The 17,011-nt window shown below is 38.8% G+C and overlaps 1 protein-coding gene across 22 annotated transcripts in view; it reads right to left on the bottom strand.

The window, feature by feature from the left end:
- Positions 1-17,011, bottom strand: part of TPK1 (thiamin pyrophosphokinase 1) — a 391,983-nt gene that overhangs the window by 203,642 nt on the left and 171,330 nt on the right. For all 22 annotated transcript variants that reach the window (XM_086398263.1, XM_086398267.1, XM_086398254.1 and 19 more), the window contains one exon: positions 6,475-6,547. In XM_086398263.1, coding sequence (XP_086254389.1) covers positions 6,475-6,547 — 73 coding nt within the window. The remainder of the gene's footprint in view (positions 1-6,474; positions 6,548-17,011) is intronic.

The following is a 17,011-nucleotide window of genomic DNA, read 5'->3' as shown; positions in this document are numbered from 1 at the left end:
TATAAGGAGTACATCATGAAAAATGCCAGGCTGTATGAATTATAAGTTGGAATCAAGATTGTTGGGAGAAATACCAACAACCTCAGATATGCAAAAAAAATATCTCCCAGCAGTCCCGTGGACAGCAAAGAGAACAAACCAGTCAATCCTAAAGGAAATCAACCTTGAATATTCATTGGAAGGACTGATGTTGAAGCTGAACCTTCAATATTTTGGCTACCTGATGCAAAGAGCCAACTCATCGGAAAAGACCCTGATGCTGAGAAAAATTGAAGGAAGGAGGAGAAGGGGACAACAGAGGATGAGATGGTCAGATGTCATCACCGACTCAATGGACATGAGTTTGAGCAAGCTCCGGGAAATGGTACAGGACAGGGAAGCCTGGCATGCTGCAGTCCAGGGGGTTGCAAAGAGTTGGACATGACTGAGCAACTGAACAAGAGATATGCAGATGATACCACTTTAATGGCTGAAAGTGAAGAGGAACTAAAGAGCCTCTTGATGAAGATGAAAGAGGAGACTGAAAAAACTGGCTTAAAACTCAAATTCAAAACTTAAAATTAAAAAAATGAAAACCATAGCATATCCCATCACTTCATGACAAATAGATGGGGAAAAAGTAGAAACAGTGACAGATTTTATTTTCTTGGGCTCCAAAATCACTGTGGATGGTGACCACGGCCATCAAATAAAAGACACTTGCTGCTTGGAAGAAAAGTTATGACAAACCTAGACAGCATACTGAAAAGTAGAGACAGCACTTTGCTGAGAAAGGTCCATATAGTCAAAGCTACAGTTTTTCCATAAGTCATGTACAGACATGAGAGTTGGATCAAAAGAAGTCTGAGCAGCAAAGAATTGGTACTTTTGAATTGTGATGCTGGATAAGACTCTTGAGACTCCCTTGGGCAGCAAGGAGACTAAACCAGTCCAAAATATTCATCAGAAGGACTGATGCTAAAGCCAAAGCTCCAATACTTTGGCCACTTGATACAAAGAGCCAGCTCACTGGAAAAGACCCTGATGCCGGGAAAGACTGAGAGCAGGATAAGGGGACGGCAAGGATAACATGGTTGGATGGCATCACCGACTCAATGTATATGAGCGTGAACAAACTCTAGGAGGCTGTGAAGGACAGGGAAGCCTGGTGTGCTGAAGTTCATGGGCCTGCAAAGAGTCTGACGTGTCTTAGCGACTAAAGGACAAAACCAACATAATTTAATAACCTATTGGTTTGTTTGGTCACTCTTTGTGTAGCCCAACTATTGCAGTTCTACTCTTGCCACCCGAAAATTGGGGGTGAAAGACACTGCCATGATGGAAATGTGAAGGGAAAGCATCCGATTCTCACACTGACTATCATTGCTTTGCTGGCATTCTTTCCTGGGGATGTTAATTACCTTGTGCAAGAAACAACAATCCTGTCCAACAGACCAAATATGTAAGCTGTTGAAAAGTAGTGGTAGGAACTGAATCCTAGTTTTCACAAAATTCTTTTCATAAAAAAAAAAAAAAAAAAAGGACACTCATCCAAAAGCTGTCTCTAATTCTATCATTTTCCTAAAGTCTTTTAAGTTTTTTCAGCCTGAGCTTCCACATCATAAAATTTAGCTAAATAACACAGTTCAATGTCTATTACATTTTAAACTATTTTACATTTTTATCATTATATTTATAACCTATTATTATCTTCTATCCTACACATCTACATTTATGGAAAAACAATTTATTCTGTGACTCTTTAAGACATTAAATACTGCAACTAGTTCCTAAACAGTCTAAGTTTAAGGAAGCATGCTTTAAAATCCCATTCCTATATCCAGTAAAAACCCCAAAGACTATACAACAATGAAAGAATAACTTCTGATATTCTGAAGTTACATGAGATATTACAGTTTCTTCCAAAGGTCTCAGGAAGCTGAAACACATGAGGGCATGATTGGTGGAATAATTAAAAAGACTGAAGTGGGTGATTTTAGCCTTGAATCAAGGAAACACTGACTGACTCAGAAAGTGAAAGATATAAAGTAAAATAAAATATCAAGGGGAAAATCTGTGAGAGACATTCCTCATTCTGAGTTCGTATTAGTGAACCAGGCAGAGAAGAACTAAGACAAATGGGCAAAAGGGGAAACACAAAGATGTCACAGCTATCTGCAAAGGAGGCTTTCTGGAACAAATTAAGAATGGCATACCATATGCCTTGGGAAGTGGACGGCAATCAGCTGGTCAACTGCGATCATATCATATCTATATGCTTAATATTAAAACTATCAGCATGGAAAAACACATGGACAGTGACAAGTCACACTGCTACTTATGTGAAATTTCAGATTATGCTTTGGCATGGATCCAGTGGTACACCATGGCTTCACGAAAATGCAGTTTTCCAACTGCTGCATGTTAACAAGAGGCCTAATTGTACATCCTAGTTCTTATCCCGTGGACCATATGGAATTAAGCGGTGGATGAGAGCTTGCCCCCTTGCTTGTCCAAAACCCAAAGGAATAAATAATTTAAGGGTTATATACGTAAAGACTAATGATTAAGTGGTTGGGATGTAACCTAACTCGAAGAAGGTTATGCATATAAAGATCTAATCAAAGAAAATTTGCTACTGGTTATGTTTTCCTCTTTCTTCTTACATAAAAGTGAAAAGTTTGCGACCCCATGGACTGTAGCCCACCAGGCTCCTCTCTCCCTGGAATTCTCCAGGCAAGAATACTGGAGTGGGGTGCCATGCCCTTCTCCAGGGGATCTTCTAGACCGTGAGATCCATCCAGGGTCTCCTGCATTGCAGGCAGATTCTTTACCATCTGAGGCATCAGGTTACATATTACCAATTAAATACTAAGAATGCACTGTGATGATATGAAAATATTTTTCTCACTGCCTAACAATCCAGCTTTATCAGTACTAAGTCAGATGATCCTTGCCTACTGATATTGACGCCCTTGTGCAGCCTTTTTACATACTTACCAGGGTTAATCTGTACGACTAACAACATCTGGCAGAAGAGACAGGAAGATGATATATCACTGATGAAATCAGGTTATAAAAAAGACCATGATTTCTGTTTTGGCAAGCTCTCTTGCATGTATGTTTTCTTCCCCGCCCCCCCTCTTTTCCTGGAAAGCCGTCTGCCATGATGTGAGCAGCCCACTGGCAAGGAGCTGACACCTCCAACCAAGAGCCAGTGAGAAATAACAGCCAGTAAAACCAACAACCAGAGCAATAATCGCGGAAACAATTTCTGTAGCCCCAAGGGAGCCTTGAGATGCCTGAAAAACCAGGCTTTGTTATAACTTCATGAGAAACCTTGAACCAGAACCACCCTATTATTAAATATTTGACTCTTGTATGTCTTACCAAGAGACTCTGAGAGAGAAACACTGTTTGCTGTTTTTTTTTTTAAATTGGAGATAATTGCTTAACAATGTTGTGTTGGCTTCTGCCATACAACTGATGTGAGTCAGCCGTAAGTATACATATGTCCCCTCCCTCTTTAGCTGCCCCGACCCTATCCCACCCCTCCAGGCCATCACAGAGCACAAGGCACCAGCTCCCTGTGCTCTACAGCAGTTGCCCATTAGTTGCCTGTTTTACATATGGTAACAAATATGTTTCAATGCTACTCTCTCAATTCGTCCTGCCCTCTCCTTCCCCTCCCCATGTCCAGAGTCTGTTCTCTATGTCTGCATCTCTATTTCTGCCCTGCAAATAGGTTCATCAGCACCATTTTTCTAGATTCCATATATATGTTATAAATAATATACAATATTTGCTTTTCTCTTTTTGACTCACTTCACTCTGTGTAACAGGCTCTAGGTTCATCCACCTCACTAGAACTGACTCAAATGCGTTCCTTTTTATGGCTAATTATTTGCTATTTTAAGCTGTTAAATTTTAGGACAATTTATTACGTAGTAATAACTAGTGAATACAAATGGCAAGAACTGGGACATACTCTTTAGAAGCTGACAAACCAACCACTTGATATTTTAGTGTTTTCAGAAGTTTATCATGCAAACCAATTTTAAAGTCAAATGAATCAATGCTGGCTACAAATCTGCTTCATGCTTTAAACAAAAATTTAGCATTTTAAATTTCTTCTTTATTTTACTTTCCACAATAGAGCCTCAGTGTTACCTTCATTGAAGATCCAGACAAGGTACCAAAAAAAAAAGTGTATGAAAGTGGAAATAACCTCCATTCACTTATAAAAGAGCAAGTGTTTCAGTTGGAGATAATGGCTTACATGAATTGTGTGTAACACTGCATTAACTTGTTGTCATTACCATCATTATTAAACACAGCCAAGCATTCACAACGTGCTCTACAGGGCACATGAGCTTCTACAAGACGTCACGGGCACCCTGTAGGAACACACCCAAGGAATTCAAAAGCAATGGATTCTCATCTATACATGAAGGGGGGAAAAAAAAAACTTGATTGTACTCCATCAACTTACATGTATGCAATGTAGGAATTAGAAGGTTCAGTTAATCTTCCTTTTCAAACTAAACCTTAACAAACATAAATGACTTTTGGTGTTTAAAATCAAAAGTGATGCAGGAAATGCAAGAGAAATTCATCTGAAGGTATTAACTCAAAATCTTCCTTTACCCCTGAGCCATTCAAAAACAAAAAACCCTGGCTTCCCAGTCTTTCCAGCTATGTCCTTATCCTCTGCAAGAACTATCAGACTGACACTTGCAGTTCTGGCAAACCTGAAGCATAAGAGTGGGTGGCGGGCGGGGGGGTTGGGGGGGAGCGGGGGGGAGGGGAGAAATGGAAGGAGAGACAGAGAGAGAGAGAGAGAGAGAGAAAGAACAGACACATCTGGCCAGATCTTCAACTGGTTTCTGAGTCTGCCTGTCCCTGCCTCTCCTGCTGTTTCTTCTGTTCCTGCAGATATGATTAATGTCTATGAATTGGCAAAACTCTGGTTTGTAAGCAAGGCTGAGGGCTTTCCGTCCCAACGAGGTTGAGGTATGGAGTTAATGAGAAGTGAGACTGTGGGGAATGAACAGAAACATGCCAATGTTAAAGTAATTGAGCATGAATATCAAACACTGACTTGGGAACAGTCTTCATTTGCTGACGGGAAGTCTGATCAGCTGCCGGGTGGATGGCGTGGGTACACAGATCTGCATTCATTGCTGGCCTCAGAATTTCCATCACAACAGCCTACACTTTATAACCCTGGTACCTTGTTTCCTCACCTAGATTCCTATTTCCCTTTTCTCCTCGTTCTTTTGTTCTTTTTCCCTCCCCTGCCTCACTCTCTTGCTCCTCCTTTACTTCCATCCTACAAATGCTTTCTTCTTTCTTGTTTATGAATTTATCTCCTCTATCCTCAAGCCTCACAAAGAATTTAAAGCTTCTCTCAATAATTGCTTTTTCTTTAAAATATGCATAATTTACTAATGCCAGTTCAGAATAACACAGATGATGGTGTTGTGGCTAGAAGAATTGCTGATGCTATAATTTTCATTTTAAAAACCTTGCATTGTCCTCTAAAGCCAGTGAAAGCTTGAATTATTAATTAGTATAAGACACTACTCTGTCTTCTATCATTCTCAAATAGTTTACTTGTATGTTCTTAAGTGGCAAAGAGCTTTGCAAGATTTGCACAATAGTGACAAAATGAACACCTTAATAAGCTCTACATTATTACTAATTTCAAGTTTTAATGAAGAGTTCTTCAGAAGAGCAATAATAGTTTTAAGAAAACTAAATATTAAAAAAAAAACAAAACCCTTTGGTTCTAAAATTCTGTGGTTGTTGCTGTGTAGTTGCTAAGATGTGCCTGACTCTTTTGCAACCCCATGGAATTTTCCAGCCAAGGATACAGGAGAAGTTGCCATTTCCTCCTCCAGGGGATCTTCCTAACCCAGGGATGGAACCCAAGTCTCTTATATCTCCTGCTTTGGCATGTGGATTCTTTACCACTGAGCCACCAGGGAAGTCCTCTAAAATTCTAGGAATGCACCATAAGGCATTTTTACAAAAATTCATTTACAAAGATTTTTTTTTTCACTAACAATACAAATGGACAAAATTTAAATGTACATCAGTTGGAAACTGTTTAAGTAAAATACAGTACCACTCATTAAGTGAAATTTAAAATGATGTGTGAAAAATACATAACTAATGAAGATGTAGACAACACAGTATACTTTTAATGAATCAAAAGCTGTAAATTCATTTAATATATACATGCTTAGAAGACTAAGCATTAATGCTTATCTGATGGCCACAGACTCTAAGATTGTGTTTCTACTTGTCACTTTCTAAATTTCCATTTGAACCTATAGGATAACTGCTAGAAAGAATACGTAAGTAACAAAGTAACTAAAAAAAATGAGTTTCTCAATCCCTACACATACACCAAGGAAAACTGATAAAAAAAAAAAAGGAAAAGCAATCACATAAGAAAAGACCTTAAATATAAAAGTGTTAATGGTTTACCTTAATAGCGTAGTATTCTCTAACTTCAGGCCTAATAGAATCAAAGTCTCCACTGATGAATTCAGGCAGAAAGCTGAAAGACAGAGTTTCAAGTAAGTCAATTATTTAAGACTATTTAGTAGCTAACCTTTAAAATTATGATTATAAGAACCAGAGAGAGAGCTAAGGTACTCAAAAGGAAAAAGAAACAGTCTATTTTCAGAGTGAATGGGATGTTATATCTTATGCACTTAATTTTCACTTAGAAAGACTGAGGGGAATTCCAGGTACTCAAATAATGTGTCAATTTAGTCTCACTATCAGTCAATATTTATCTTGCTTAAAAAAAACAGATTAAGATTAAAGAAGATTACTGCTTTAACAAAAGCTCCCAGTTCAAAACCCTAGCAACAAGGACTCGTATTCTCTGCATAGTACTTTCTACAAACAGACAAAACTTTGACATTTTACCTTCACATCAGTTCAAAACTTTCAACAGATTCTAACAGAACAAATGATAATGAGGATGAGGCATTTTTGTAGCACATAAATCAGTTCAAAAACATTTTCCAAATAGCCTGCTGACGTATTTCTAGAAATAGGAGTCTTCTAGTTTTGTCTGCAATACCACAAAGATCACAGTTACTAAATAGAAGGAGAGGATTCTCCAAATGGATGTTTCTAATTCTATCACAATTACCTTTTTTCTCTTCCCTACCATTTTCAGAACTCTTTTAGGAAAACCTCCCTTACTGTATCTACATAAGCCATCCTTTTCTATTATAAGACATCTGTATGACCTGGAAGAATTTCTTCCCACTAAAAATACCTAACTGTGGAGAAATAAAAACATCCCTGGACTTCTCAGTACTCCTGCCAAACACCCTAGCTTCTGAGCTTCCAAAGTATATATGAGATAAAGAAGAGAATGCTTGCTTTCATGTCTTGCAGAAATATTCTGCTCTTCACAAACCAACCATAAAAACTAGATCCAGCTTTTTACCCCATTAATTGCTTTGATTCAAAATCCTAATCTAACTTCTGTTATGTCTTCTCAAGATGGCCAAATTATTACAGAAAGAAATAAGTCTCTAGAGACTGAATATTACTGCCGGCTGTTATAAGTCAAAAAGAGGTAAAGCCCAGAACCTAGAGATATCCCTGGGTCACAAAAGACAAGACACAGGGAGAAAGACATCTTTCTGTTGGAGAGATTTCACTGATACAAAAATGGGCTGGGGTTAAGATTCAGGCCCATAAAATGTCCCCAGAGAGCCTTTCAAGAAGGGAGAAGCACCGCTGCCACCACCCCACTTAACAGTTGAGAGAAAATCTCATTTTCTCGTCTTTCAGATATGAATATGCGGCTATTCTCACAGGACCACTGATCGGTAGCTGCATGAGTCAAGGGTTTATAAAAACTAGAGAACAGAACTCTGACTCAGAACACCTCGTGTACACATTCAGGATAATATTCATAAAGAGGAGTATTTAAAAACCCATCACTGACCTTGTTCTTTTGTAAGATGATTTTAAGTTCTTAACCCAATTGATGTGCTGCAGTCCATGGGGTCACAAAGAGTTACCAATGACTTAGTGACTGAACCACCACCACCGAACTGGAACTGTTAATTCTTAGGCCAACTCTGTCCATGTTGGACCAACTCTTCTTTGAGCTATTCATCTTCTTAGGGCTAAATAGTTAAGAGGAAGTCCTTCCATAGAGTTCTGTACCACAACACTGCATAGTTTTGTCTTTTCATTAAACATTAATACTTACGTATTAAAATTTTCAATCAATTGATTTCAGAACTGTTCACTGAACATCAAACCATGTGCAGAAGCAATAGTTCACTCAAAATAAGGTAAAACTGGGAAGTAAAACACCTAGGTTTTTAAATTACCTTGCCTGGTTTGAACATTTTCCTACAAACTCTTCTTCTCAAGATGTCCCTACCATAGTTATCTATGATTTTCAATTTCATTTTATACACATTTAGATAACTCCCTTCCTGATAACTTACTTAGGACTAAAAAAATAGACCATTAGTTTGTATCACTTCTTTTTCCTGTTGCAAAATTTCATTCATTTTCAAAGCTTCTTCCAAATGCCTCCACCTACCACCATTTAACTATAAAAGCGTTAGTCGCTCAGTCACGTACAACTCTTTGCAACCCAATGGACCAAAGACCACCTGGCTCCTTTGTCCATGGAATTCTCCAAACAAGAATACTGGAGTGGGTAGCCATTCCCTTCTTCAGGGGATCTTGCCAACCCAGGAATCAAACCCGCATCTCCTGCATTGCAGGTGGATTCTTTACCATTTGAGCCACCAAGGAAGCCCCCATTCAACCATACACAAATTAAAACACATATGGACCACAGACTATTCATACTTCCTATGGTCTGAATGTGTATGTCCCCCTCCAATTAATATGTTGAAACCCTAATACCTAAATGATGTTCTTAGGAGGTTATTAGTTTAAAATGGTGGTGCTTTCATGCATATATGAGTGCCCATAGAAGAGAAACCCCAGAAAGCTCTCTTCCCCTTCCCATCATTTGAGGACACAGTAAGAAGACAGCCCTCTATAAAACAGGGAGCAGACCTCCCCATGCAGTGCCTCTGCTGGCACTCTGAACTTGAACTTCCCACCCTCCAGAACTGGGAGAAGTGTTTGTTATTTATAAGCCATCCAGTCTATGGTATTCTGTTAGAGCAACTTAAAAGTATTGAGATATTGCTGGAAAGGATAAAAGGAATCAGCCCTCCAATACCACCACTGTCCTCTTAAAGAACTGAAATCTAAGAAGTCAAGTGAATTTGGCCAATACTTCACCATGTAGAGAAGCCATTTAAACTTAGGACTCTGGTTCTGTGCAGTCCAAATCATGTAACTTTCTAATAAGGCTGACTCTACCTTCCTCTACAAAGTTTAGCCCCTCGGATATCTAGAATCAATTTGGCAATTTCCAAATACTATATTTTTTGACAGTAAATAAAAATGAAAAATAAAGACTAATAAATGTAGTCAACTGAACACCTATCCCCTTAGGATACATCATCTTAAAGAGTATTAGATCTTTTTCTTACTCTATGATTAATGAAGGAAAGCAATCATGCAAATTCACTTTTATAATCTTGCAAAATATTAACAGGAAAGCAAAATTATATAGATAAAAAATAAGTTCAGTAAACATTTAATATAATCTTCTCCAATGTAACATAGATGCTTTAAAAAATGCATGAGGATGCATATTTCTAAGATGACTCATGGCAAAAGTACACCTGGTTTACATGCTGATATGGCTAAAATAATTATAACTTATTCTGATATAATATACTAGTTTTTGCAACTTCCTGAAATGTGCCTTCATACATTGCAATTAAAAGCCCATGTAACACTGTCTGAGGCATCTGTGGCCAAGCACCTGAGTACTCTGAAGAGGTACTTATTGCGGATGACACTTCACAGATGTAAAGGAACTACACTGTGATATAAAAGACAGTGTACACAAAAGATAATTTTCAGAACTATTTGGGGACTGACTTCAGAGAGCAAGTAAGTGATGAATGGCAAATGGGTTTGTCTTGTTACATACAGCATTCAAGCAGACCTCTCCTTGGTATCCTCAAATCTACCAGTACTGACTCACAGTATTAAGATCCATCCCATGTAATAATTGGGAGGAGGCTGCTACATGACGAAAACATACCTAGTCATGGTGTGTTAGAATACAACTGTCTTTCAGAAAACTTTTTCTGATACCAGTAAAGAAGGCTATCCCTCCACAGAGGCTTCTCTGCTCCCAAGGAACATACAACCACTCCCTTTCCATAGCAATGAATCTCTTACTTTCCATTTCATTACAAGCAATTTCTGTAAATGTCTTTTAGCTTCTACTAGACTAAGCTCTTGGGGCAGGAGCTCTCTGATTGACCTTGGTATTGCTCAAAGCACCAAGTACACAGATGCTGATAATAACATCATAATGTGAGAAGGCAAAGGAGGAGAAGCAGGGGGGTTGGGGTATGAAAAGAGGAAGTAGGAGGGAAACGCAGAAAAAGGAGGAGGGCCAGGGGAAGGATGGCAGGGGCAAAAAGAGGAATGCAAAGAATTAGGGGAAAGGAGGGAAGAAGTGGAGAAGGAGAGGTGGGGAGAAAATGGTAAAAAGGGAAGAGAAAGGCCAGAAGAGGAACAAAAGGGGAGGAGAAGAGTGGAAAAGCACCAGGGAAGACTTCTAACATAAAGTTACTAGGATGTCCGCTCCCTAATTCTCAGCTTGTCCACAATATTTAACTTTTCTGAGCTTCATTTCACCTTATGTAAAATGAGGATAATTCGGAGTGCTTGTGAGGATTAAGAGTTAATATATGTAAAGCACTTAGAAAATGCCTGGCACTCAGTAAGCAGAACTTAAGCCATTCAGTTAAAATAAAATTTATTACCAGAGAAGCTAACTCACTTGCTCGAGGTTAGAAGGCTAATAAGAGCTAGAACCAAATTTCACACCCAGGCGGCACCATCTTTATTCTCTAACAGCCATGTCTACAGCCTTCCAGACACATGCATTTACGAAATGGAATAAACGTTTCTTATGGAGAAAGTTCTTTACATAACTGCATTATCCTCCTGCTGATTTTATTAATCAGTGTTAATTTGGGCAACGTGTATATAAGATAGAAGTAGCACTGAGACAGAAGAAAAGAAGGATTTGTGCTCCTTGCTATAGAAAGGATAGGATCTTGATTAAATAAATACATTAGGAGGAGAAATTTTGAAAATAGTGTTGAAAAAGAAGAGGGCTCCAGATACAAGAAAAAAAAAATGGTACCCCGTCTAAAGACACAGGAATTGATCATTCAAAGATCTGAGCTAATATTCTCTGCAAAACTGCCTAACTTAATAGCAAAGAAAAAAACCCAAGGGTGATCTAAAAAACAGTAAGTAAAATGGTACTGCGTTTTGACTGTGTTTATAGATGCCATGTTTTATTAAGTCTCTAATAGTATGAAAGATATTTAAATATGGATGGTCCCTGACTTACAATGGTTCAACTTAAGACTTTTTGACTTTACAGTGGTGTGACAGCAACAAGCACACAGTAGAAATGAGACCTCAAGTTCTGAATTTTAATCTCCTTCCTAGCTAGTGATATGAGGTACAATACATACTCTCTCAAAGAAGCTGGGCGGAGCCAGGCAGCCACAAGATCACAGGGGTGAGCGACCGACACAAGCAAATCCATCCTGTTTTTCACTTTCAGTACAGGACTCAATAAATTATGAGAGGCACTCAACACTTTATAATAAAATAGACATTGTATTAGATGATTTTGCCCAACTCTAGGTTAATATAAGCGTTCTCCTCCTTTCTGAACTGAAGGATTACCTTGCCTGGCAAAGGAAAAACTTCCTTGCTACACTTCCATTAGAATATGTAATTTTACTTCTCCCAAAATCCTGGCCCTTATTTGAAATCTGTCCTACTTGTACATCCAACCGGAGCTGCATGGTAATGAAGTAGCAGGGTGAGTGCCCAGTTATTCCATACCATAAGCTACCAATCCCTAGGAATGCTCTACTTATGCTTCTAGGTTTGTGATTTATTTTAATGAATAGAGAAGCGGTAAAGAGAGGCACAATTCCGAAATCATATGAGACTGCCTGAAAGTACATTTCATTCTAGGCAGTAAACACACAAACAAATGAATATTCAACTCTGTAACTGAGCACTCTAACCCAAAATACACAATGTAAATTTGATGGATCAGCCCATGACAGGGGAATTAACCTCTCACTGTAACCACTTGGAGAATCAGAAAAAATATGAGAAACAATGGTATTCAGACAGTGGAAAGCAGGCAGCTCAGCCCAGTGACTGCTGAAAAATGGAAACAAATAAGATGAGCCCTCTTATTCCTCAGCCTTCTTCCTGGAGACAGTTTCTAGCTTAGACCACAATGAGGGAAAACTCAGAGACCCGGAGCCTAACGAGAGGAGACCAAGATTAATTTTAAGGAAAGCTGAAGAGCTAGAAAAGGTAGAAAATGGAACCATAGGGGAAAGATAGCTCCAGAAACCTTCATTCCTGGTGAAAATGCTATGAAGACTCTTGAAATGACAATAAATGATTTTATCAACTAAGTTTATCAACATAAACTTAGTTGATAAAATCATTTATTGTTGATAAAGTAGTAGAAGGGTTTGAGAGGACTGCCTCCAATTTTGCAAGATGCTCTCAGTCAGTTCAGTTGCTTAGTTGTGTCCGACTCTTTGCGACTGCATGGACCACAGCATGCTAGGCTTCCCTGTCCATCACCAACTCCTGGAGCTTGCTCAAACTCATGTCCATCACGTCAGTGATGCCATCCAACCATCTCATCCTCTGTCAACCCCTTCTCCTGCCCTCAATCGTTCCCAGCATCAGGGTCTTTTCTGAGTCAATTCTTAGCATCAGGTAGCCAAAGTATTGGAGTTTCAGCTTCACCATCAGTCCTTTCAATGAATATTCAGGACTGATTTCCTTTAGGATGGACTGGTTGGATCTCCTTGCAGTCCAAGGGACTCTTGAGAGTCTTCTCCCAACACCACAGTTCAAAAGCATCAATTCTTCAGTGCTCAGCTTTCTTTATAGTCCAACTCTCACATCCATACATGACTACTGGAAAAACCACAGCTTTGCCTAGATGGACTTTTGTTGGCAAAGTAATGTCACTGCTTTTTAATATGCTGTCTAGTTTGGTCATAGCTTTTCTTCCAAGGGGCACGCGTCTTTTAATTTCATGGCTGCAGTCACCATGTGCAGTGATCTGGAGCCCCAGAAAATAGTCCCTCGCTGTTTCCATTGTTACCCCATCTATTTAAGAGCATCCATAAGCAAGATGCTCTACTGTGGGTAAGACTCTGTCAAACAGCACTGTATGCTACGAAGAAATTGTTCAAGAAAGGAAGAGTGCACTGATGTGTCCAACTTCATGGTCATCTCATTTTAGGAAATGGCCACAGCCACGCCAGTCTGCAGCAACCACCATGCTCATCAATCAGCAGTCGTCGTCACGAGGCAAGACCCCTCCACAAGCAAAAAGACTGAGTCACTGATGGCCTAGATGATGGCCAGCAATTCTCAGCAAAAAATAAAAAAATTATTTAAGGTATATATATTGTATTTTAGGAGCTTCAGTGGTGGCTCAGTGGTAACGAATCTGCCTACAATGCAGGAGATCCAAGTTCAATCCATGGATTGGGAAAATCCCCTGGAGTAGGGAATGACTACCCACTCCAGTATTCCTGCCTGGAGAACTCCATGGACAGAGGAGTCTGGTGGGCTACAGTCCATGGGGTCGCAAAGAGCCAGACATGACTGAGCGACCAACACACACACATTGTATTTTAAGACATAATGCTATTGCACACTTAACAGACTACATACAGTAACTGCATACAGACTACACACATAACTTTCATACGCACTGGGAAATCAGAAATCCACGCAACTTGCTTTATTATAATATTTGCTCTATTGTAATGGTCTAGAACCTAAATTATGTATCTCTGAGGTATGCCTGTGTTTATAGTAGGTATGTACAGTCTTTCTCAACTGCACATGGAATATTCTTCACAATAGACCATATTCTAGGCCACGGTCCATCATTTTTTTTTTTCCTTAAGGACCCAGTCACCATTTTAGCTTCTGTGGGCTCTAATGTCTGTGTTGCAACTATTTAACTCTGTCATGATACAAGAAAGTGGCTGCAGAAAATAGGGAAGCAGTAGTATGGCACTGCTACATTCCAGTAAGTGTCACTTACAGGCGGCGGGCCTGCAGCCTGAAGTCTGCCAACTCCCGCTCTGGGCCGAAAGTAAGACTCAACAGATTTAACAGGATTGAAATCATACAAAGTGTATTCCATGACACATAATATTCTCTTTTCTCACTTGCTCAAAGTCATCAATTATAAATCAGTACTACCTGGAATGAAGTATGACCACAAAGAGAATAAACTATTTGAGGCTCTAAAACCTCCATTTATATATACACAATAAAACTCTATTAAATAAATTCAATCATATGCCATTAAAGTAGGCTATGGATTTCAATTTTTCTAGATATATTTTATCCTACTTACTATTCACACTAACAAACTGCCCCACTAAATTACATAAGTTTGAAATTATATTTAACATTTATTTATATACACATAATGCAAATATAATCAATTCAATTTTATAATATTTTATAGTTCAGGCACACCTCAAATACTAAAACATATATATTTTAGAAATTAATTTTCTCATTGACAAATGTATAATTTCAAGTGTGAATCAGGACGCAAAATGTTACAGATATTATTCTTTAAATTAACATTTAACAGCAACTTTATAAATCACATATTTAATAAAAAAGCATAATATTTAGTGTAACATTTGGTAATAAGACACTACTACAATTATACCAAGCATATATTAGAAGGTCACTTCAGAAATCATTTCACTGCCTCCCCAGCTGGCAGTTTCATGTTGTATATGCATGCAGGTGCTGAAAATGTGATGTCAGAGGCTTTCGTGACACGTGGGAATACATTTCCTCCACACAAAGGATGAATTGGGTCTGCCTCTGTGGCTCTGCAGGATTTTCAAAGCTCAGAAAACTACATAACCTATCAGTAGTTTCAGGAATGAGATTATTTCCATTCCAAAGAGCCAGTTTACATGTTTAATTAATGACCTGTCTGCTGCTGCTGCTGCTAAGTAGCTTCAGTCGTGTCCGACTCTGTGCGACCCCATAGAGGATGAGACATAAAAAAATAAATAAATTCAACAGCAAAATCTAAGGTAAAAAGATTTTAGAAGGGAAGTAGTTTTAAAATTTAATACCAACTCTATGCCCAAAATGTATTGCTTCCTTTGCTATAGAAAGAGTTGACGAAAGATGAAAACGCTAAGAAATGAGGATCACAGAAGTAAAATTTACACAATATTTACACTAAAAACATGAGAACCAAAGAGTATGCACACACTGAATCACATAAAATACATCATCAAAGATAATAAACAAGTCATTAAAATAAAGTTTTATATATTACATATAATGTGGCAAGTTTTCTCTAAGATGAATAATGTGTCAAGACCTAAATAAGAGTTTTTGTGAAAAGATGGTTTATTCTACTACATCATATTTATACAGTGAGTTTCCAGAAAACAAAATTTATAATATAAACTACACTTAAGCACACAGCCTCTTGTCATTTAATTCACTTTCATCATTCTTGCAAGATGCTATTCTTAAAAGACTCATTATCAAAATTCAGGATAGAAATGAGGTTTGGGGAGAAGAGATAAGGAGACTGGGTCACCATTTGCTGCTGCTGCTGCTGCTGCTGCTAGGTCGCTTCAGTGGTGTCCGACTCTGTGTGACTCCATAGACGGCCTCCCACCAGGCTCCTCTGTCCTGGGATTCTCCAGGCAAGAACACTGGAGTGGGTTGCCATTTCCTTCTCCAATGCATGAAAGTGAAAAGTGAAAGTGAAGTTGCTCAGTCCTGTCTGACTCTTAGCGACCTCATGGACTGCAGCCTACCAGGCTCCTCTGTCCATGGGATTTTCCAGGCAACAGTACTGGAGTGCGGTGCCATTGCCTTCTCTGGGGTCACCGTTTAGGCAGGGCTAATTGCTGCTCAACTATACAAATGGCAAGAACAGTGATTCAGTGTGGAACTCTCTAACAAGGCACTGCATTTGACTGACTAGCCATTAAGACATCTGTAAAAATGGTTCAGTCCATCTTTTGAAACACTTCTCTCAACATTCTCCAAAAACAGAAAACCATTTTAATTTTGAAAGACTAAACGAAAGATTCAAGCCTCAGAAATTTGGTTTCACCTTTTTTCTAACTGGAGGACAACTACTTTACAACATTGGGGTGGTTTTTCCATACACCAACATGAAATGGCCACAGGCATACCTGTGTCCCCTCCCTCCTGAACCCCCCTCCCCCCTCCCTTCCTACCCCTTCCTTCCAGGTTGTCAGAGAGCACCAGCTTTGGGTTCCCCGCATCATACGTCAAATTCCCACTGGCTATCTATTTTACACTTGGTAATTTATATGTTTCAACATTATTCTCTCAAATCGTCCCACCCTCTCCTTCTCCCACTGAGTCCAAAAGTCTGTTCTTTATGTCTGTGTCTCCTTTGAGGCCCTGCACATAGGCTCATTTTTACCATCTTTCTAGATTTCATATATATATGAATTAATATATGATATCTGTCTTTCTCTTTCTGACTTACTTCACTCTGTATAACAGGCTCTAGGTTCATCCACTGTGTATAATAGGCTCTAGGTTCATCAGTTAATTAGAACTGATTTAAATGCATTCCTTTTTATAGCTGAGTAATATTCCATTGTGTATATGTACCACAACTTCCTGATTCATTCTTAATACCCTCCATGAAGACAAAATAATAAGAACCAGATATTTAGACGGGTAGAGTTTGAGATTACAGAATACTTCAGTGCCCAAGTTCAGCTCTAAGTTGTAAATGCAGAGAGAGTGCTGA

This window comes from Bos grunniens, chromosome 4 (assembly GCF_055505025.1).
Source record: "Bos grunniens cultivar Pamir isolate PY7600 chromosome 4, Bosgru_T2T1.0, whole genome shotgun sequence".
Lineage (NCBI taxonomy): Eukaryota > Metazoa > Chordata > Mammalia > Artiodactyla > Bovidae > Bos > Bos grunniens.
The sequence above is the reverse complement of the archived record's forward strand: the minus strand, read 5'-3'. Positions and strand labels throughout refer to the sequence as shown.